The sequence below is a fragment of the Polyodon spathula genome, chromosome 7 (genome assembly GCF_017654505.1).
Source record: "Polyodon spathula isolate WHYD16114869_AA chromosome 7, ASM1765450v1, whole genome shotgun sequence".
Lineage (NCBI taxonomy): Eukaryota > Metazoa > Chordata > Actinopteri > Acipenseriformes > Polyodontidae > Polyodon > Polyodon spathula.
This window is the reverse complement of record NC_054540.1, coordinates 26,379,643-26,393,612: the sequence shown is the minus strand read 5'-3', so window position 1 is coordinate 26,393,612 and position 13,970 is coordinate 26,379,643. Positions and strand designations below refer to the sequence as shown.

Genomic DNA, 13,970 nt, shown 5'->3' with positions numbered 1-13,970 from the left:
TCTCCTCCCTGCCCACGTTGATTGCCCCAGGTGGGAGCAATCAACTAATGTAATTAATCAATTATCATTTAGCCACCTGGCATAAAAGGAGGCCTCGGCCTCCCAGTAGGGAGGAGAGAGCTGAGGAAGCAGGTTTGTGATTTGTGATTTGTGATTTGTGATTTGTGATTTGTGATTTGTGATTTGTGAATCCAATGAAGGCATTGCCCAGCCTGGAAATAGTTATTTTGTAAGTTACGTTTTTTGTATTGCTTTATTTGTGTTTAAATCCCTTTATTTTGCCCTTGTGCACTTTATTTTTGTGTTTATTTATAATGAAATCATTAATTTTTTTGAACTGCAAAAAAAAGAAAACGATTTTATTATAAATAAACACAACCATATTTTCTAAACCAAATCCGGGGACACACATACACAATTGTACTCGGCAGTATTCCTGATGCTGGCAGCACTAGAGAAGCTCGCTGGATTAATAGATGTATTTCTCTGTGGTTGTTTTTTTTTTTTTTTTAGAATGTTTGTATTTTCTTGCTCAGTTTCTTTAAGAACTCTAGACAGGGCAAAGTGCAGTTTGTGGATTTTTCTGCTTTTATATTTGTGTGTGGTACTGAGGATACCCTGAAATGCTTTATTACTTCATCCCATCTGCCACATATTGTGACCGTTGTAGTTGTGTCATTCCATTTATAGTTTCCCTGTCACAAACTCACTTAACAGAGTTACTTCTTCAAACAGCGCATCCTCGTTAATTGTCACATTCAGGCATTTCTTGACACAAGGTAGCACTGATTTGTCTCAACCCCTACGTCTTCTAGCCCTTCAAGTAGTTTTGTCAGTAAAACAGGCAGAAAGTTTTCTTCATACCTTGTAGCCAGCTTCTTTTTTTGAGATTGTTTGTTTAAGGTACTCTACTGCACAGCGATCCTCTTACACAAGCAATTTGCTTGTGTCATGAAAAAGTGCCATATTTGCATTAATAAACGCATGCCAGAGTTCAGTACATGGGTCTTCAAGTATTACTCAGCACTTTTCCTCTGGCAAGAAAAATGACTTAAACAACTCATAAAGTTGAAGGAGCCTCTTTAAAGCACGTGACATCAATAATCATCTGACATTGCTATATCCTAGTATATTCTGATTTTCTTGTCCCACGTACTCACAAAAAAACTTTTCAGTCTTTCCACGCGGACAGTGAATATATGAAAATATCCAAAAATCTTAATTGGAATGCTCTCAACGTCTAGCGGGATTGTATCCATTGAAGTTCGGACACAGCTGTATATGATGTGAGCAGGGCATCCAAGGCCCATCACTTCCCCTTTTAAGCCTGTCTTTACTTTGATGTGCACATTTTCTCTTCCTTGTCTGTGTAGGCCAACAAAGTTTGTATTTGTATCATTTGCTGAGAATGAAACTTTATTTTTGATTCCATACTTATTCATAAGATTTATTATCTTAGCTGTAATAGGTTTTGGCGTCTCTTCTTTAAGTTCATCATAAGCCTTGAAATAGCGAACCAAGGCAGGTAGCAATTTTACATGTCTGTGATACGATGCATCAACTGACAGTGAAACACATTCAACATTGTCAGGTCGTCAATTAGTTCATCATTTGCCCATGGAGCCAAAACATGTGCAACTGTTGCTTCACACTTTGTTCGCGTGCATGAGAATTTTGGGTTGGTGAAATATTTTATTTAAATTGGAAGTACAGTCCCTTGCTCTGAAACTGTGATTATGTCTAATGGTATGATATGCATGCCTTCCTTCTTGCACAGATCTTGAACTAGCACATGCTGTAAGAGCAGCTTTATGTTTACTTGTACCTTTGTGTTCTTGTATAGATGTCCTGCCTGCACTTGAAATGGAAAATATAGACTGGCACATTGAACATAATACAGATGTTTCTATTTAGGTTGGTCGTAACTATGAAAAATCCCATTGAAGCTGGTTGTTAAAGCAGCATTTTCTCTTTTTGACAGCGACATTTTCACTTTACACCAAATCTGTCAAAAAAGGGAACACTTGTTCTACCTCAAACGCCATTCAGACAGCGTCGTAACTGTGGCAGCTGCAATAGTGCTAAACCACAGATGTTATAGCTAATAGTAATAATAATAATAATAGTAATATAATAATAATAATAATAATAATAATACAAACGGTCTGGATATTTCTCTCTAACGCAATTATGCATCAGACATATTAACCAACACGAGAAATTAAAAGGAAGGGTATTTGGGGACGAGTTTTGTGAACCAGGGACTCTTTCGGAGACATTGTTTGACCAGGGTCACAGTACCTCACCCAGGGACTGTCCCTAGAAATCAGGGACATATGGTCACCGTATACTAAAGGCAATTCCACTGCAGAATTTTTTTTAAGGGTAAAATCCATTTCTCTGTTGGGGCCCTAATGCCTTCCAATAAGCTTAATATGACTGATATCCAGTTTCAACGTAAATCTATGTAATTTTATGATGCCTGTTGTCCCATGACCCCAACTGAGACTGGGGTCACAGCAGGGTTATACTACTTAACAACTGGAGCACAACTTTGTGTGATATCTACTGTTTTTGTTCAGACAGCTTGAATGTGTAAGGGCCACTAGTAATATTGCACAGAACCTTTTTTTTTTTCCAGCTAATTACTAGAATTTAAATTGCTACATAAATGACACAAACTTCCATAGTGTTTTACACAATTACTTTTTCTCTGTAGTGTGACCTGAAGCAATTATTTTCTATCAGGAGTGCAGTAAAGCATTTGTTTTTCCTGAACATCTCTGCTGACAGACTATTCCCTTGCTAGGACATCCCGATTAATGTGCTTTGACCTTGATAGTCTGAATTGCATCTTTGTCTGCCAGGCTGGGCTGCTGTAGGCACCGGAATCACAGTGCCACTGGGGCAGTACAGCTGCACAGCTTGTTAGGGATCAGGAGCTCTTTTATTGGAGGAATTTGTAACTTGTTCAGTGACTGCCACAGGAATGATCTTGGAGAGAGCCATCATGGCTGTCAAAAAAAAAAAAAAAGAAAGAAAACATACACTGGATTCAACTGAATTTAAGCTTTCCTAGTAAAATTGCATTTGCCAAAGTAGTTATAAATGTGAGCTTAAAAAAAGAATTGCATTGAAGTGGTGTACTAGGTGTAAAAGTGTTTGTCTTGCCTTTCCTACAGATCAGTGAACGTTTACCACTCTACTGAAACTAAAATACATGCATTTCTTCTATTGCTGCAGTGAGATTCAGACTGTGATGTGTCATTGACTAAACTGTTTAAGGAAACAAACACAAGTGAAAACGAATGTGTTTTGAACCTGCATGCCTTCAATCTTTGTTATATCCTGAAAAACAGTCCTGTGTTCCAAAAGCTGGTTCCTCCACATGCCTCTTTTCCCTCTCCTTAACCACAATAAAGCATAAAAAGATATAACTTCGTCAAACCATATCCCCCAGGAGACCATTCTTTTTTTTTTTTTTTCCAGTATGTTGGCATATGAAATAATTATGCATATTAATTTTGTTGCCTAAAATCTCCTGGGACCTCCTCGTTCTTGCGTGTGACGTTGGCATATGAAATAATTATGCATATTAATTTGGTTGCCTAAAATCTCCTGGGCCCTCCTCGTGTGTGTGTGGGTGTGGGTGTGGGTGTGGGTGTGTGCGTGCGTGTTCTACTAGTGGTTTAGTGCAATTAGGCTGGACAAATGTATTGATTTGGCTATAAACCACTGATGAGGAAAATGTTCATGTTTGCAGGGCATTTCTGGGTTTATTTAAAGATGAATGTGATTCAGAGTAATAAAGGGCATATTCATATACATTTTTATTTTTAACACTTGTTTTTAAAACATTAATCTGATGGATTATGTTCCAGGAATTGATGCCAACATTAAGGAATCTCAAGGAAGAACAGCTTTGGACATTCTGAAGGAGCTCCCCTCACAGAAATCCCAGCAGATTGCAGCACTCATTCAAGGTACAGCACAGCGATAGAGCAGATCTTTCCTAGCTGGAACTTGGGTCTGCTGCAACCCACCCCTAACATATCCCCCATTGCTATTTATAGAAACACGTCATGATTTTTATTTGAACAGTATAAACAGGAAATACACAAAAAGACATTTGCATTATTCTGTTTCTGATTGACCTTCATAAAACTACTCATTACACTTCACCGATTTCAGAATTACAGAACTGAGCCAGTCTGCTTGAGACGTGGCTGGTTTGCGACCTTAAGTTTGAGAACCCATGGAGTAGAGGTTTTTAAGATGCTGTAGAAAGGCGGAATCCATCATTGCTTTAAAAACAAAGAAAATGAAAACTCGCCAAGAAGATTGATAGCAGTCTGATGGGGTTATAGCAGAAAAGATTACAATCTCGGCTTAAGATGCAGTTCATGTTCTATCTTTCTAAAGATCTTCGTAAATTCAATCCATTATTGGTCCTAAGAATACATTTACTTATTTTTAAAACAATCTTTTTTTTTTTTTTATTAGTCACAGAAAGGTCAGTGATGTTGATTGATCATGTTTCTTTTTCTATGTCGCTTACCCCTAACGCCAGGCCTTCCAGGCAGTATTACTTTATCCCTGACAACAGGCATTCTAATGGACGCACCTGCGCATACATACAATTTGCATGTCACTTTTATGTTATCAAGAGAACCACTAATCCACGCTTGCATTATTACAATTTGGTAATGTTTAAACTGAACAATTTCACTTAGCCTGTCTCGCTGCCAAGAAACAGCAGAATGGAAAGTGATCTGGATAGAAGGGAAATATCCAGCATCATCATGCAGTGTACTGGAATTTAAAATAATCATCAGGGACACATTGCATAACTAAGAATCACAAGTTTTCATGGCATTTTTGCTCTGCATACTTGAATACATTACCTACTACAGATCTCATTTTAAGACAAGCGATTTTAAGACAGGATTTATAATCCAGGTATGTTTACAACTAGGCACTGTGTAACAAAACTTGAATATAGTGTCAATTCATAAGTCAGCATGTTTAGTGAAGTTAAAAGTGTGCAGATCCAGTATTGAAAGGATTCACTGTAAGAGTTAGATCATATAACTGAAACTTATTTTTCCACTTAGAATATATGACGGAAAAAATGGAGACAAAAAGCATAGAGGAGCCAGTGAGACAGTGTCCTGTCCCAACACCTCGGACCTCTGTCTCTTCCCCAGCAGCATCGCCGCCCCATAACACCAAAAGTAAGTTATTAAGCATCCCTATCAGGGGAGCTTGTAAGAATGTGCAAATCTGCTACTGCTGATAATATCTGCTAAAATCATTTTCAGTGTTATGTAATCATTCTCTCTAATGTTCTATTACAGGTAGTGTACAGTAGAAAGTAACCATGTCGCTGCTACAATGTTTTAACCTCTAGACATACAGTATAAATGATACAGATCTTTTTCACATATACACTTTAATTCAGGTTTATAAACACTTCGTGAGGTATTGCATTCCTCTTAATTTAGGCCCCAGGCAAAGCTTTATTCTTGTTCACAAAAACTACCTTTTGAAATCCTGTTGCTTTTGTAAAACAGCTTATGTGGATTTTTTTTTTTTTTTACACTGATGGACAAGGGTAAGATTAGCATGTACTGTTATGCCAGAATTTTGAATTTTTTTTATAATTATAGCTATTTTAGGAATCTTAGATCTGATGCTGTAAACACATATTTTAGATGCTTTTCAGTTCAGTGAATACCACATGTTTTTACTGAAGCAGAACTGACAACACACAGAGACCTGGGAATTGGAAGCACTAGTATTTGCGAAAAAAGAAAGAAAAAAAAAAGCTGAACAAAACTGGGATGTTTTTAAAAATTATTTTATGGCGTCCTTGTTTTGTCATTGCTGGCAGACATTTCAAAAAGTCTTTTGGTAGCTTAAAAAAATCATAGTGGTTGTATTGCTGTATGTAGCAGTTGACCTCTAATGCTTATTGCAAACTGCACAATCAGCTTGTTGTAGGATGTATCTGTTGTACGTCAAGTGAACTGTTAAGGACTTGCTGCTAGCATCTGTCCTGCTAGCATAGATATTTTTTTATGTAATTCAGGGTACAGCTCTTAGTAGTGATTTGTATGATGTTACTCTCATATTTATTTTGTATTTGTACATTTGAATTGTGACAATTTTTGTTTAGAACTCCAGATGAACATGGTTTTCATTTTTCTAAGACTGCCACCAATTGCCTTATACCAACTTTCATTGCTTGATAGAGTATTCAATAGCAGGATAATGTATCTGTACAGAAAACAGGTAATAACTAGCTCATTGCTAACCTCTTTGCATATTAAGAATTCATACTTACTGTGATCCATTTCTGTTGGCATTCAATACAGTCTCTTTCCAGAGAGACCAGCCACATTTTTCACAACAGTTTCTTTCCCATGAAGTTCAATTTTCTGCTCTACCAAGACAGCTTTACTAAGGTCAACATTGCCCCTTGTGGTAAGAATTATATTACACTGCAATTATACTAGGGATCTGTCTTGTTGCTGGCAGTGAATTTAACAGTATACAGTAAGTATTGGTATATTACTATTAACTGTGATTGTTTTTATGTTCCCATCTATTATTAAACAATAGCCAATCACCTTTAACAGGACTGTTTGGTATGAAACTCCCCTTTTAAATTGGAATTGCTTTGTACTGTCTGTTATTGGGTTATCATTGATATATTACTATTTTATCTTTTTTAATTTAAGGAGGTGACCTCTGGACAAGAACACTGCAAATGAATTTAATCTGCTACATACTATACTTAGTACTCTGAAGTAGATGTGTTAGTTATTGTAGGGCCTCTCGTGCAGGTAAAATGCACAGCAGACTGCAAGCAAGTGGTTTATTAACAAATTGCTGAAAAAGCAATTTTTAAATAGTTTATCTAACCCAATATCATTAAAGAAAACTCTTTTTGTTGTCTTTGTTGTTTTTACAGATGAAGCAGTAACGGGAGAACTGTCTAAACTATTAAATGAAATAAAAATGTGCAAAGACAAGGAGTATTCTTTTGAAGATTTGTGCCAAACTATTTCAACACACTCCATGGAGAGCTTTGGTAGTGGCAAGCTTTCCAATGAGGACGTGGGCAGGAATGGCAGCTTGACCAAGAGGAACAAGGTAAACACACAGCTAAAGCCACAAGCCTTATTGGCGTTGTGTGTTTATAATGTACATAAAACATGTTCATTATATAGTCAGCTGTCACATGCATCTGTTTCTCATATGCACATGAATATGGTTACTATAGGTAGATACATAGATGGACTGATATGAACTTCTGCTTTTAAAAATTTAATTCCGAAATATTGAGCTTTTTAAATTAGTTATAGTCATTGTGGAAGTTGTAGCAAGAAAAGTGTTAAATACATAGTGTATAAAATCTTCTTTGACAAGGGATTCTAAAAACTGCTGCTGTATGACTGTAGACACCTTTTTTTTATGCACATGAATATTTATCTGACATTTTCTTTATCGATATTGTTCCACCTAATGTACAGGAGCACCCATAGACAATTTAAGCATTTACAGAGAGCTACGATTTAAGAAACTACCAGGTGTTGTGTAATTCCCTAGCAATAGAGGAGAACCACAAAGGAAATGCAGAATCAGTGAGAGCTGCATCAGAGAAGCTTTTGTATTTATTTATGCGGTACAATGTGTATGGATGTATCCCAGGTTCTGCCAGCAGTGGGCAGTCTGTGCAAAGAACCAACATTGTTTATGTAACAGTTTACTGACGCTATTTCTTTCCTGTTTAACCAAATTTGGAAAATGTCTTTCTTGAAATAGATGCGTCATTGAGAGAAATACTAAATGGTGCAGTATTAATACTATTGTCCAACTGTTGCATTATCCTAATTATTAGTTTAGTGGACAAAATGATTTTTCATTTGATCTGATTGGTGTTCATTGCATAGTACATATTTAGAATAGCAGCAATTGTATGAGATTAAGTTGGATCTTACCAAAACAGTTGGGAAAGGGGATTCTCTTCTTTTATGAACAGAATGATGAAAACACATTTCTGCAGTCAAATGACAAAGAGAAAGACATGTAGTATAGTATGTTCATTGTATGATATGCATTACAGTATATGAATTCACGCATATTTTTGGTTTCTCAGTGCTGTTAGTTGTCTTGCAGTGCATAAAGGAGTCCTCTGCAAAAAGGAGTGGTTTTCCTGTGTGTATCAGGTGGCAGCTACAAGCAGAGACAGAGTGTGAAAAACTGAATCTGAGCTCTGAGCACTGATGACTGTCAGATCTAGTTGGGAAGAACATTTTCTCCCAGCTGTTTGCTTTTGCTAGGACATCTGGAGCTTTGTAAAAAGTTCCCCACTTCACAGATTCGCTTTGTTATCAGTAAAAGTGCTTACATAAAATGATTTTATAATTATGGTTTAATTTGAACTTTAAAAAAATATGAGATCCCATTGCATTATAAATTCATATTGAGTGTTTGAACAATAGAGTCATCCAAAACGTGATAAGGTCACCTTTCCCAAACCCATGAGAGCTCTAGGCCAATACAGGGAACTCTGCAGGACCAGAATTCAATCCGGCTAATTTCTGATTGAATGACTTGTCCTCCACTCAACAAGATGATGCCTTTATGAAATAAGACATGCATTGCAGATTTTATTATATTCACAAAGGGCTGAACACACAGTAATAATATAAAACAATATATGAAATAGATAAATACTATTTGCCTTTATGCCCCTTTTTTGAATCCAAGAACCTTTTTAAAGCAGGCACCTCATCTCTAACTAGGGTTCAATAAAATACATATTACTGCAAGGACAAAATAAGATGTGCTGGAATTTTTTTATTTTTGTTTTAATATACAGTAGTTCTTAACAATGTTTGAATAAGAAATGTTGCATTTTACAAGAACTGTCAGAGACTTTTCATTCTTTCTTTGTTTTAAAGAGCAGCTATTGTGACATCAAAAAATAATAGTGGAGACAATGAAAACCAATAACGCTCAAGGGGATGAAGGCCTAGTGGTTCCTGACTAGAATTCAGATTTGAGGGGGGGGGGGGGGGGGGGGGGGGGGGGGGCTATTAAAAAAGATAAAAAATGGAGGTTGAACTTTTCTGATGCTTGTGAAGTGGAAGCAAAACATTGTTTGGAGAGTGCCAGGTCTCTCTCCACCTCGACACCCTACAAGATAACTTGGGAATGGCTAAACATTCTTATAGGGGTTTAACAACCTCTCATCCCGGGACTATTCTCAAATCTTTGACAGACTTTTTTGTTGAGTTATTTTTCCGAGACATCTTTAGTTTGCAGTGTTGAAAGAGTTAAATTCCCCAAAACATTACTACAGTAATTGTTTATAGTTTGTTGATGATGCCAATTCAGTGTGGTTTTAAAACGTACAAGTTGTAATTTTGTCTTGTAGCTTAATTATGGAACTGTGGCAAAGTGGTTAACAGTGTGCAGGTGCAGGAATGCAGTAATGATCAATGAACAGACAGACAACGATAATCCAGGTGCAATGAGATTTTATTTTGTAATCCAATTGGTTAGTTGACTCGGACAGTAAATAATAACAATGTTAACAGGCAGTACAGCGGTGTGTGTTGCTCTGGTTGAATCCATGGGTTGGTCCCGCTTTGTGCAGCCTGTCATAGTGATGTTGTATGTTATAATCTTTCATAACTGCAACCGTTGCACTGCAAATCAGACATATTGCCTTGCTGTCAAAATTATTCATTGAGCAAATAATCATCTGGCTAACGATTTTGGAATTTTCTGTGTTCCACCTCCACCTTTTGCTTCTGTGACATCTCCAGCTACTCTTTGGCTACTAATTTTTTCAATTTGACACAAAGTAAAATAAAATAGTTTAAACAAGCCTTCGCTTTGCTTCACTACTTTCCATGCGCGCTAACTCCAAATTTAGTGCCCTTTCGTAAATGATGGCCACTATGTATTTGCTCAGTGTTGTGCATGCAAAATACTGTATTGTTGTCTGTGTTTAAACAAGTTATGGTAATGCCAGTGATTATACATTTTGTAAATGGTAAATCATGATTTGGGCTGTATTTCTTTCATGCCAAATCAATGTCTAGAAATTGATAATTCACGATTTTAAACATAATATTTATCAAAGCTTAAGTAGCGCTGTCACATTTAAAATTAATAATTTTTCTCTACAATTATTATACAGCAAATTCTACAGAAATGGGGAAATCCGTGAAAGAAATACATCCTAATCATGGTACACTAACATTCCATTGTTAAATATGTCAGTCTGGTCACTAATGTTTTAAAATGTTTACTGCTTACAGTTACTGCAGACTATGGTTAGACTGGCATTGGTGGTCACTTTATCATTCTGCGATTGTAATATCATGACATATATTATTAACACATTTGGATTTCCATAATTCACCTGCTTTAGTGAGAACACTTTTCTCTGTGTTATTTTTGTATTAAATGAATTAATCATAGATAAATTAAACCCAGACTGTCTGGTTTCAAAGCTTCAATGCAGTGGAGTGCTGCCCAGAAATTTACAATCCTTTTTCTTATCTATTATTAATGTTAGCTTCTGTTGAATCTCATTTGAATCTTTGCTTGTATGTGATACTACACTTTGGAATATGTAGATATTTCACAGACAATAATATAGACCTACCAGCATGCAGGAGCTGATCTATAGTGTTGTAATTGAATACCTATAGTCAGTGAATCATCTTCCTCTGAATCTGTGAGGTACAAAAATACTAATTGGTATTTCAATCATGTGATCATAAGGAGCTGCAATTGCTGTCTTCCCTGGTGGCAGCGGGCATGGAGGCGTAGGTCATAGTTCTGCTTAAGGTTAGCAGCAAACGGATGTGAGAATCATTGTTCATGAGGAACACCAGTTGTAGGTTTGGTTTTGAAGAAACTGATGTTGCTGAAAGGCACATGCAATTGAATACAGTACTGTGTGTAGATTCTTCTTGATGTCTGACTCATTATGAAGGCTCAACTGTCTCACACGGTTTAAAGTAGCCTCAGAGTTAGTCTAGTTTCCGAAATTTTACTTTTGACCCCAAAGCTCTTGTGCCCATGTTTCAAAAATATATTCACACGTGCAAGAAGGTTGCTGTCTTGTAAATCGGAACATCACGAAACAACTACTGTACAGTAGAGTGCATGTAGGAGTTATTAAATTAACATGCTGAGTTACTGAAATTTTGTAATATTGTTTTTGTTTTGTCTTAAAAACAAACTGTCGTGTTTCATGTTTGATGCAACAGGCCGACAGCTTTCTTTGACTGCTGTATATTGTACACTTTGGAATGCCATGGTGTTATGAACTCTCCTGGTAGTATTTCTGACATGTCCGTGTAAATGTGGTGTGGGAGAAGACTCTATCTGACAGCCTTTTTAAATACTGTACCCCTATAGTATGCATGCATCACATTGGAGAAAAGGGGAACCTGGTTACTTTGATGTATGGCCATAGTGAATGCTGCAGCATATCAACACCATGGCATTAAACTTCAGCTGTCTGCTTCTAATGCTGTACATTCGATGCCAGAGATGAAAGGTATGCAGTAAAAGGGGATGAAAAATAAACCCAGATGACTCCTAAGGTGTGTTTTCAGGGATTCCCAGGTTATATGGTGAATTTGGAACAGCACAGTTTGGATTTGACTTCAGGCAGTAATGTCATCTGACTCCGCCATTCTGACATTGCTGATGTGAATGTCACCTGTAATCCTCCTGATGTAGCACTGACACTTACATCTGCCTTTTAGTTCGTAACATTAATGTCTGTCATGAATCTTCAAGTCTATTGAGGCAGCTCCTTCTTGGTCATTTATGTTTGAGCAGCCGTATTATTTTCTAGCATTTACCTCTGATGGGAATCAATAATTACATTTTATAGGCTTCAGAAGTGCTTAATAGTGTGTGAAAGTGCTGTAGTGTAGTCATTAACACTATTTTAAAAGTGACCATGTTAAAAGTGAGGGACAGTGGATTGTTAAAAAATAAATAAATAAAAAATAAAGCGACCTTAACAACATGTGGTTGATTATTGTTACTTTTATGAAAATCAAATTAGACATGTTAGTTTAAGTAAATTTTGAGATAATCTGCATTCAAGTCAACACTGTAATCATATAGTTATGGTTCATTTAAGTTTCCCTCATGAAATATAGAAAAATATAGTATTTGGAATGAACAGGTTTGTGAAATTGCCACTTTTTTACTGTGAGATTTGCTACTTTTTGCATCTGCTGTTTCAACAATATATAAACCTGTTAATTTATGAGTAGCTGGTTGTAAACGGCTTATTCATTACGATTTTAATTGAGTACTCTCATCTCACACTTTTCAAAGTTTTCAATACACGCTGTGTAAATGCCGATTTAGAAATGTGTGTTTGCAGGGTGCTAGGTGCTATTATGTCATTTGTGGCATTAATTATTTTACAACATGTCTAAGGATAGTAAGAGTTTTTAATATCAATCTGCACATTTTAATGCCAAGGTTAGTGAATAAAATAGACTTTGTATTGCCTAGCAGCTGAACAGGACAGACATTTCAGAATGGGGGTGTGGTGATTCCCATTTTGAATTTGAATGCTGACAAGTAGCGGCAGGGAGCGAATGTTAAAAACGACATTTAATTTATTCCTACAAATTCACGACTGGATAATACGAGACTCTTTTTTTTTTTTATATGTTCCTTAAGCATCAATTGGTTTTATATTTACAGTATTTATTTTTTATAAATGCATTGTGCTTCAAGGGTTTTACGGAAATCAGTTCCCTTCAAATAAGTTATTTCAGCATTTGTTCCCCACCCCTATTATAAAAACCCAGTGTTGCACACAAACGTGTCAGTGTTGCACACATTATAAACCCTAGAGGCCAACTGTTACTTTTAATATGCTATGAATAAACAAAAGCACTAGCCAAATCAGTGCTGTATTGTGCGTAATGCTGTTTTAGTCTCAAATGTCACCTTTAATGTTTGTTTGCAGAGAGATTACAGGAGAAGTAAACAGTAATGTGTTTTTTTTTTCTTGCCTTGGATATTTTATTTGGATTTACAATTTTTTGGTAATCCACTTGTTTGTCACTCACTAAGTTTTATTAAAGTTAAACAGCTTCAGTTGCTTCTCTGTCTTCATGTAATCCCAGACAGACTCGATGATGTTGAGATCAGGGCTCTGTGGGGGCCATACCATCACTTCCAGGACTCCTTGTTCTTCTTTACACTGAAGATAGTTCTTAATGACTTTCACTGTATGCTTAGGGTTGTTGTCATGCTGCAGAATAAATTTGGGGCCAGTCAGATGCCTCCTTGAAGGTATTGCACGATGGATAAGTATCTGCCTGTACTTCTCAGCTTTGAGGAGACCATTAATTCTGACCAAATCCCCAACTCCATTTGTAGAAATGCAGCCCCAAACTTTCAAGGAACCTCCACCATGCTTCACTGTTGCCTGCAAACACTCATTCGTGTACCGCTGTCCAGCCCTTTGGCGAACAAACTGCCTTCTGCTAAAGCCAAATATTTCAAATTTTGACTCATCAGTCCAGAGCACCTGCTACCATTTTTCTGAACCACAGTTCCTGTGTTTTCGTGCATAGTTGAGTCGCTTGGCCTTGTTTCGGGGGTATGGCCTTTTGGCCGCAAGTCTTCCATGAAGGCCACTTCTGACCAGACTTCTCCGGACAGTAGATGGGTGTACCATGGTCCTACTGTTTTCTGCCAATTCTGAGCTGATGGCACTGCTGGACATCTTCCGATTGCGAAGGGAAGTAAGCATGATGTGTTTTTCATCTGCTGCAGTAAGTTTCCTTGGCCAACCACTGCGTCTATGGTCCTCAACGTTGTCCGTTTCTTTGTGCTTCTTCAAAAGAGCTTGGACAGCACATCTGGAAACCCCTGTCTGCCTTGAAATTTCTGCC

General features: G+C 36.9%; 1 protein-coding gene across 8 annotated transcripts in view; it reads left to right on the top strand.

The window, feature by feature from the left end:
• LOC121318441 (ankyrin repeat and sterile alpha motif domain-containing protein 1B-like) overlaps positions 1 to 13,970 on the top strand; it is a 220,716-nt gene that overhangs the window by 82,019 nt on the left and 124,727 nt on the right. For all 8 annotated transcript variants that reach the window (XM_041255122.1, XM_041255118.1, XM_041255117.1 and 5 more), the window contains 3 exons: positions 3,882 to 3,983; positions 5,115 to 5,234; positions 6,977 to 7,158. In XM_041255122.1, the coding sequence (XP_041111056.1) occupies positions 3,882 to 3,983; positions 5,115 to 5,234; positions 6,977 to 7,158 (404 nt within the window). The remainder of the gene's footprint in view (positions 1 to 3,881; positions 3,984 to 5,114; positions 5,235 to 6,976; positions 7,159 to 13,970) is intronic.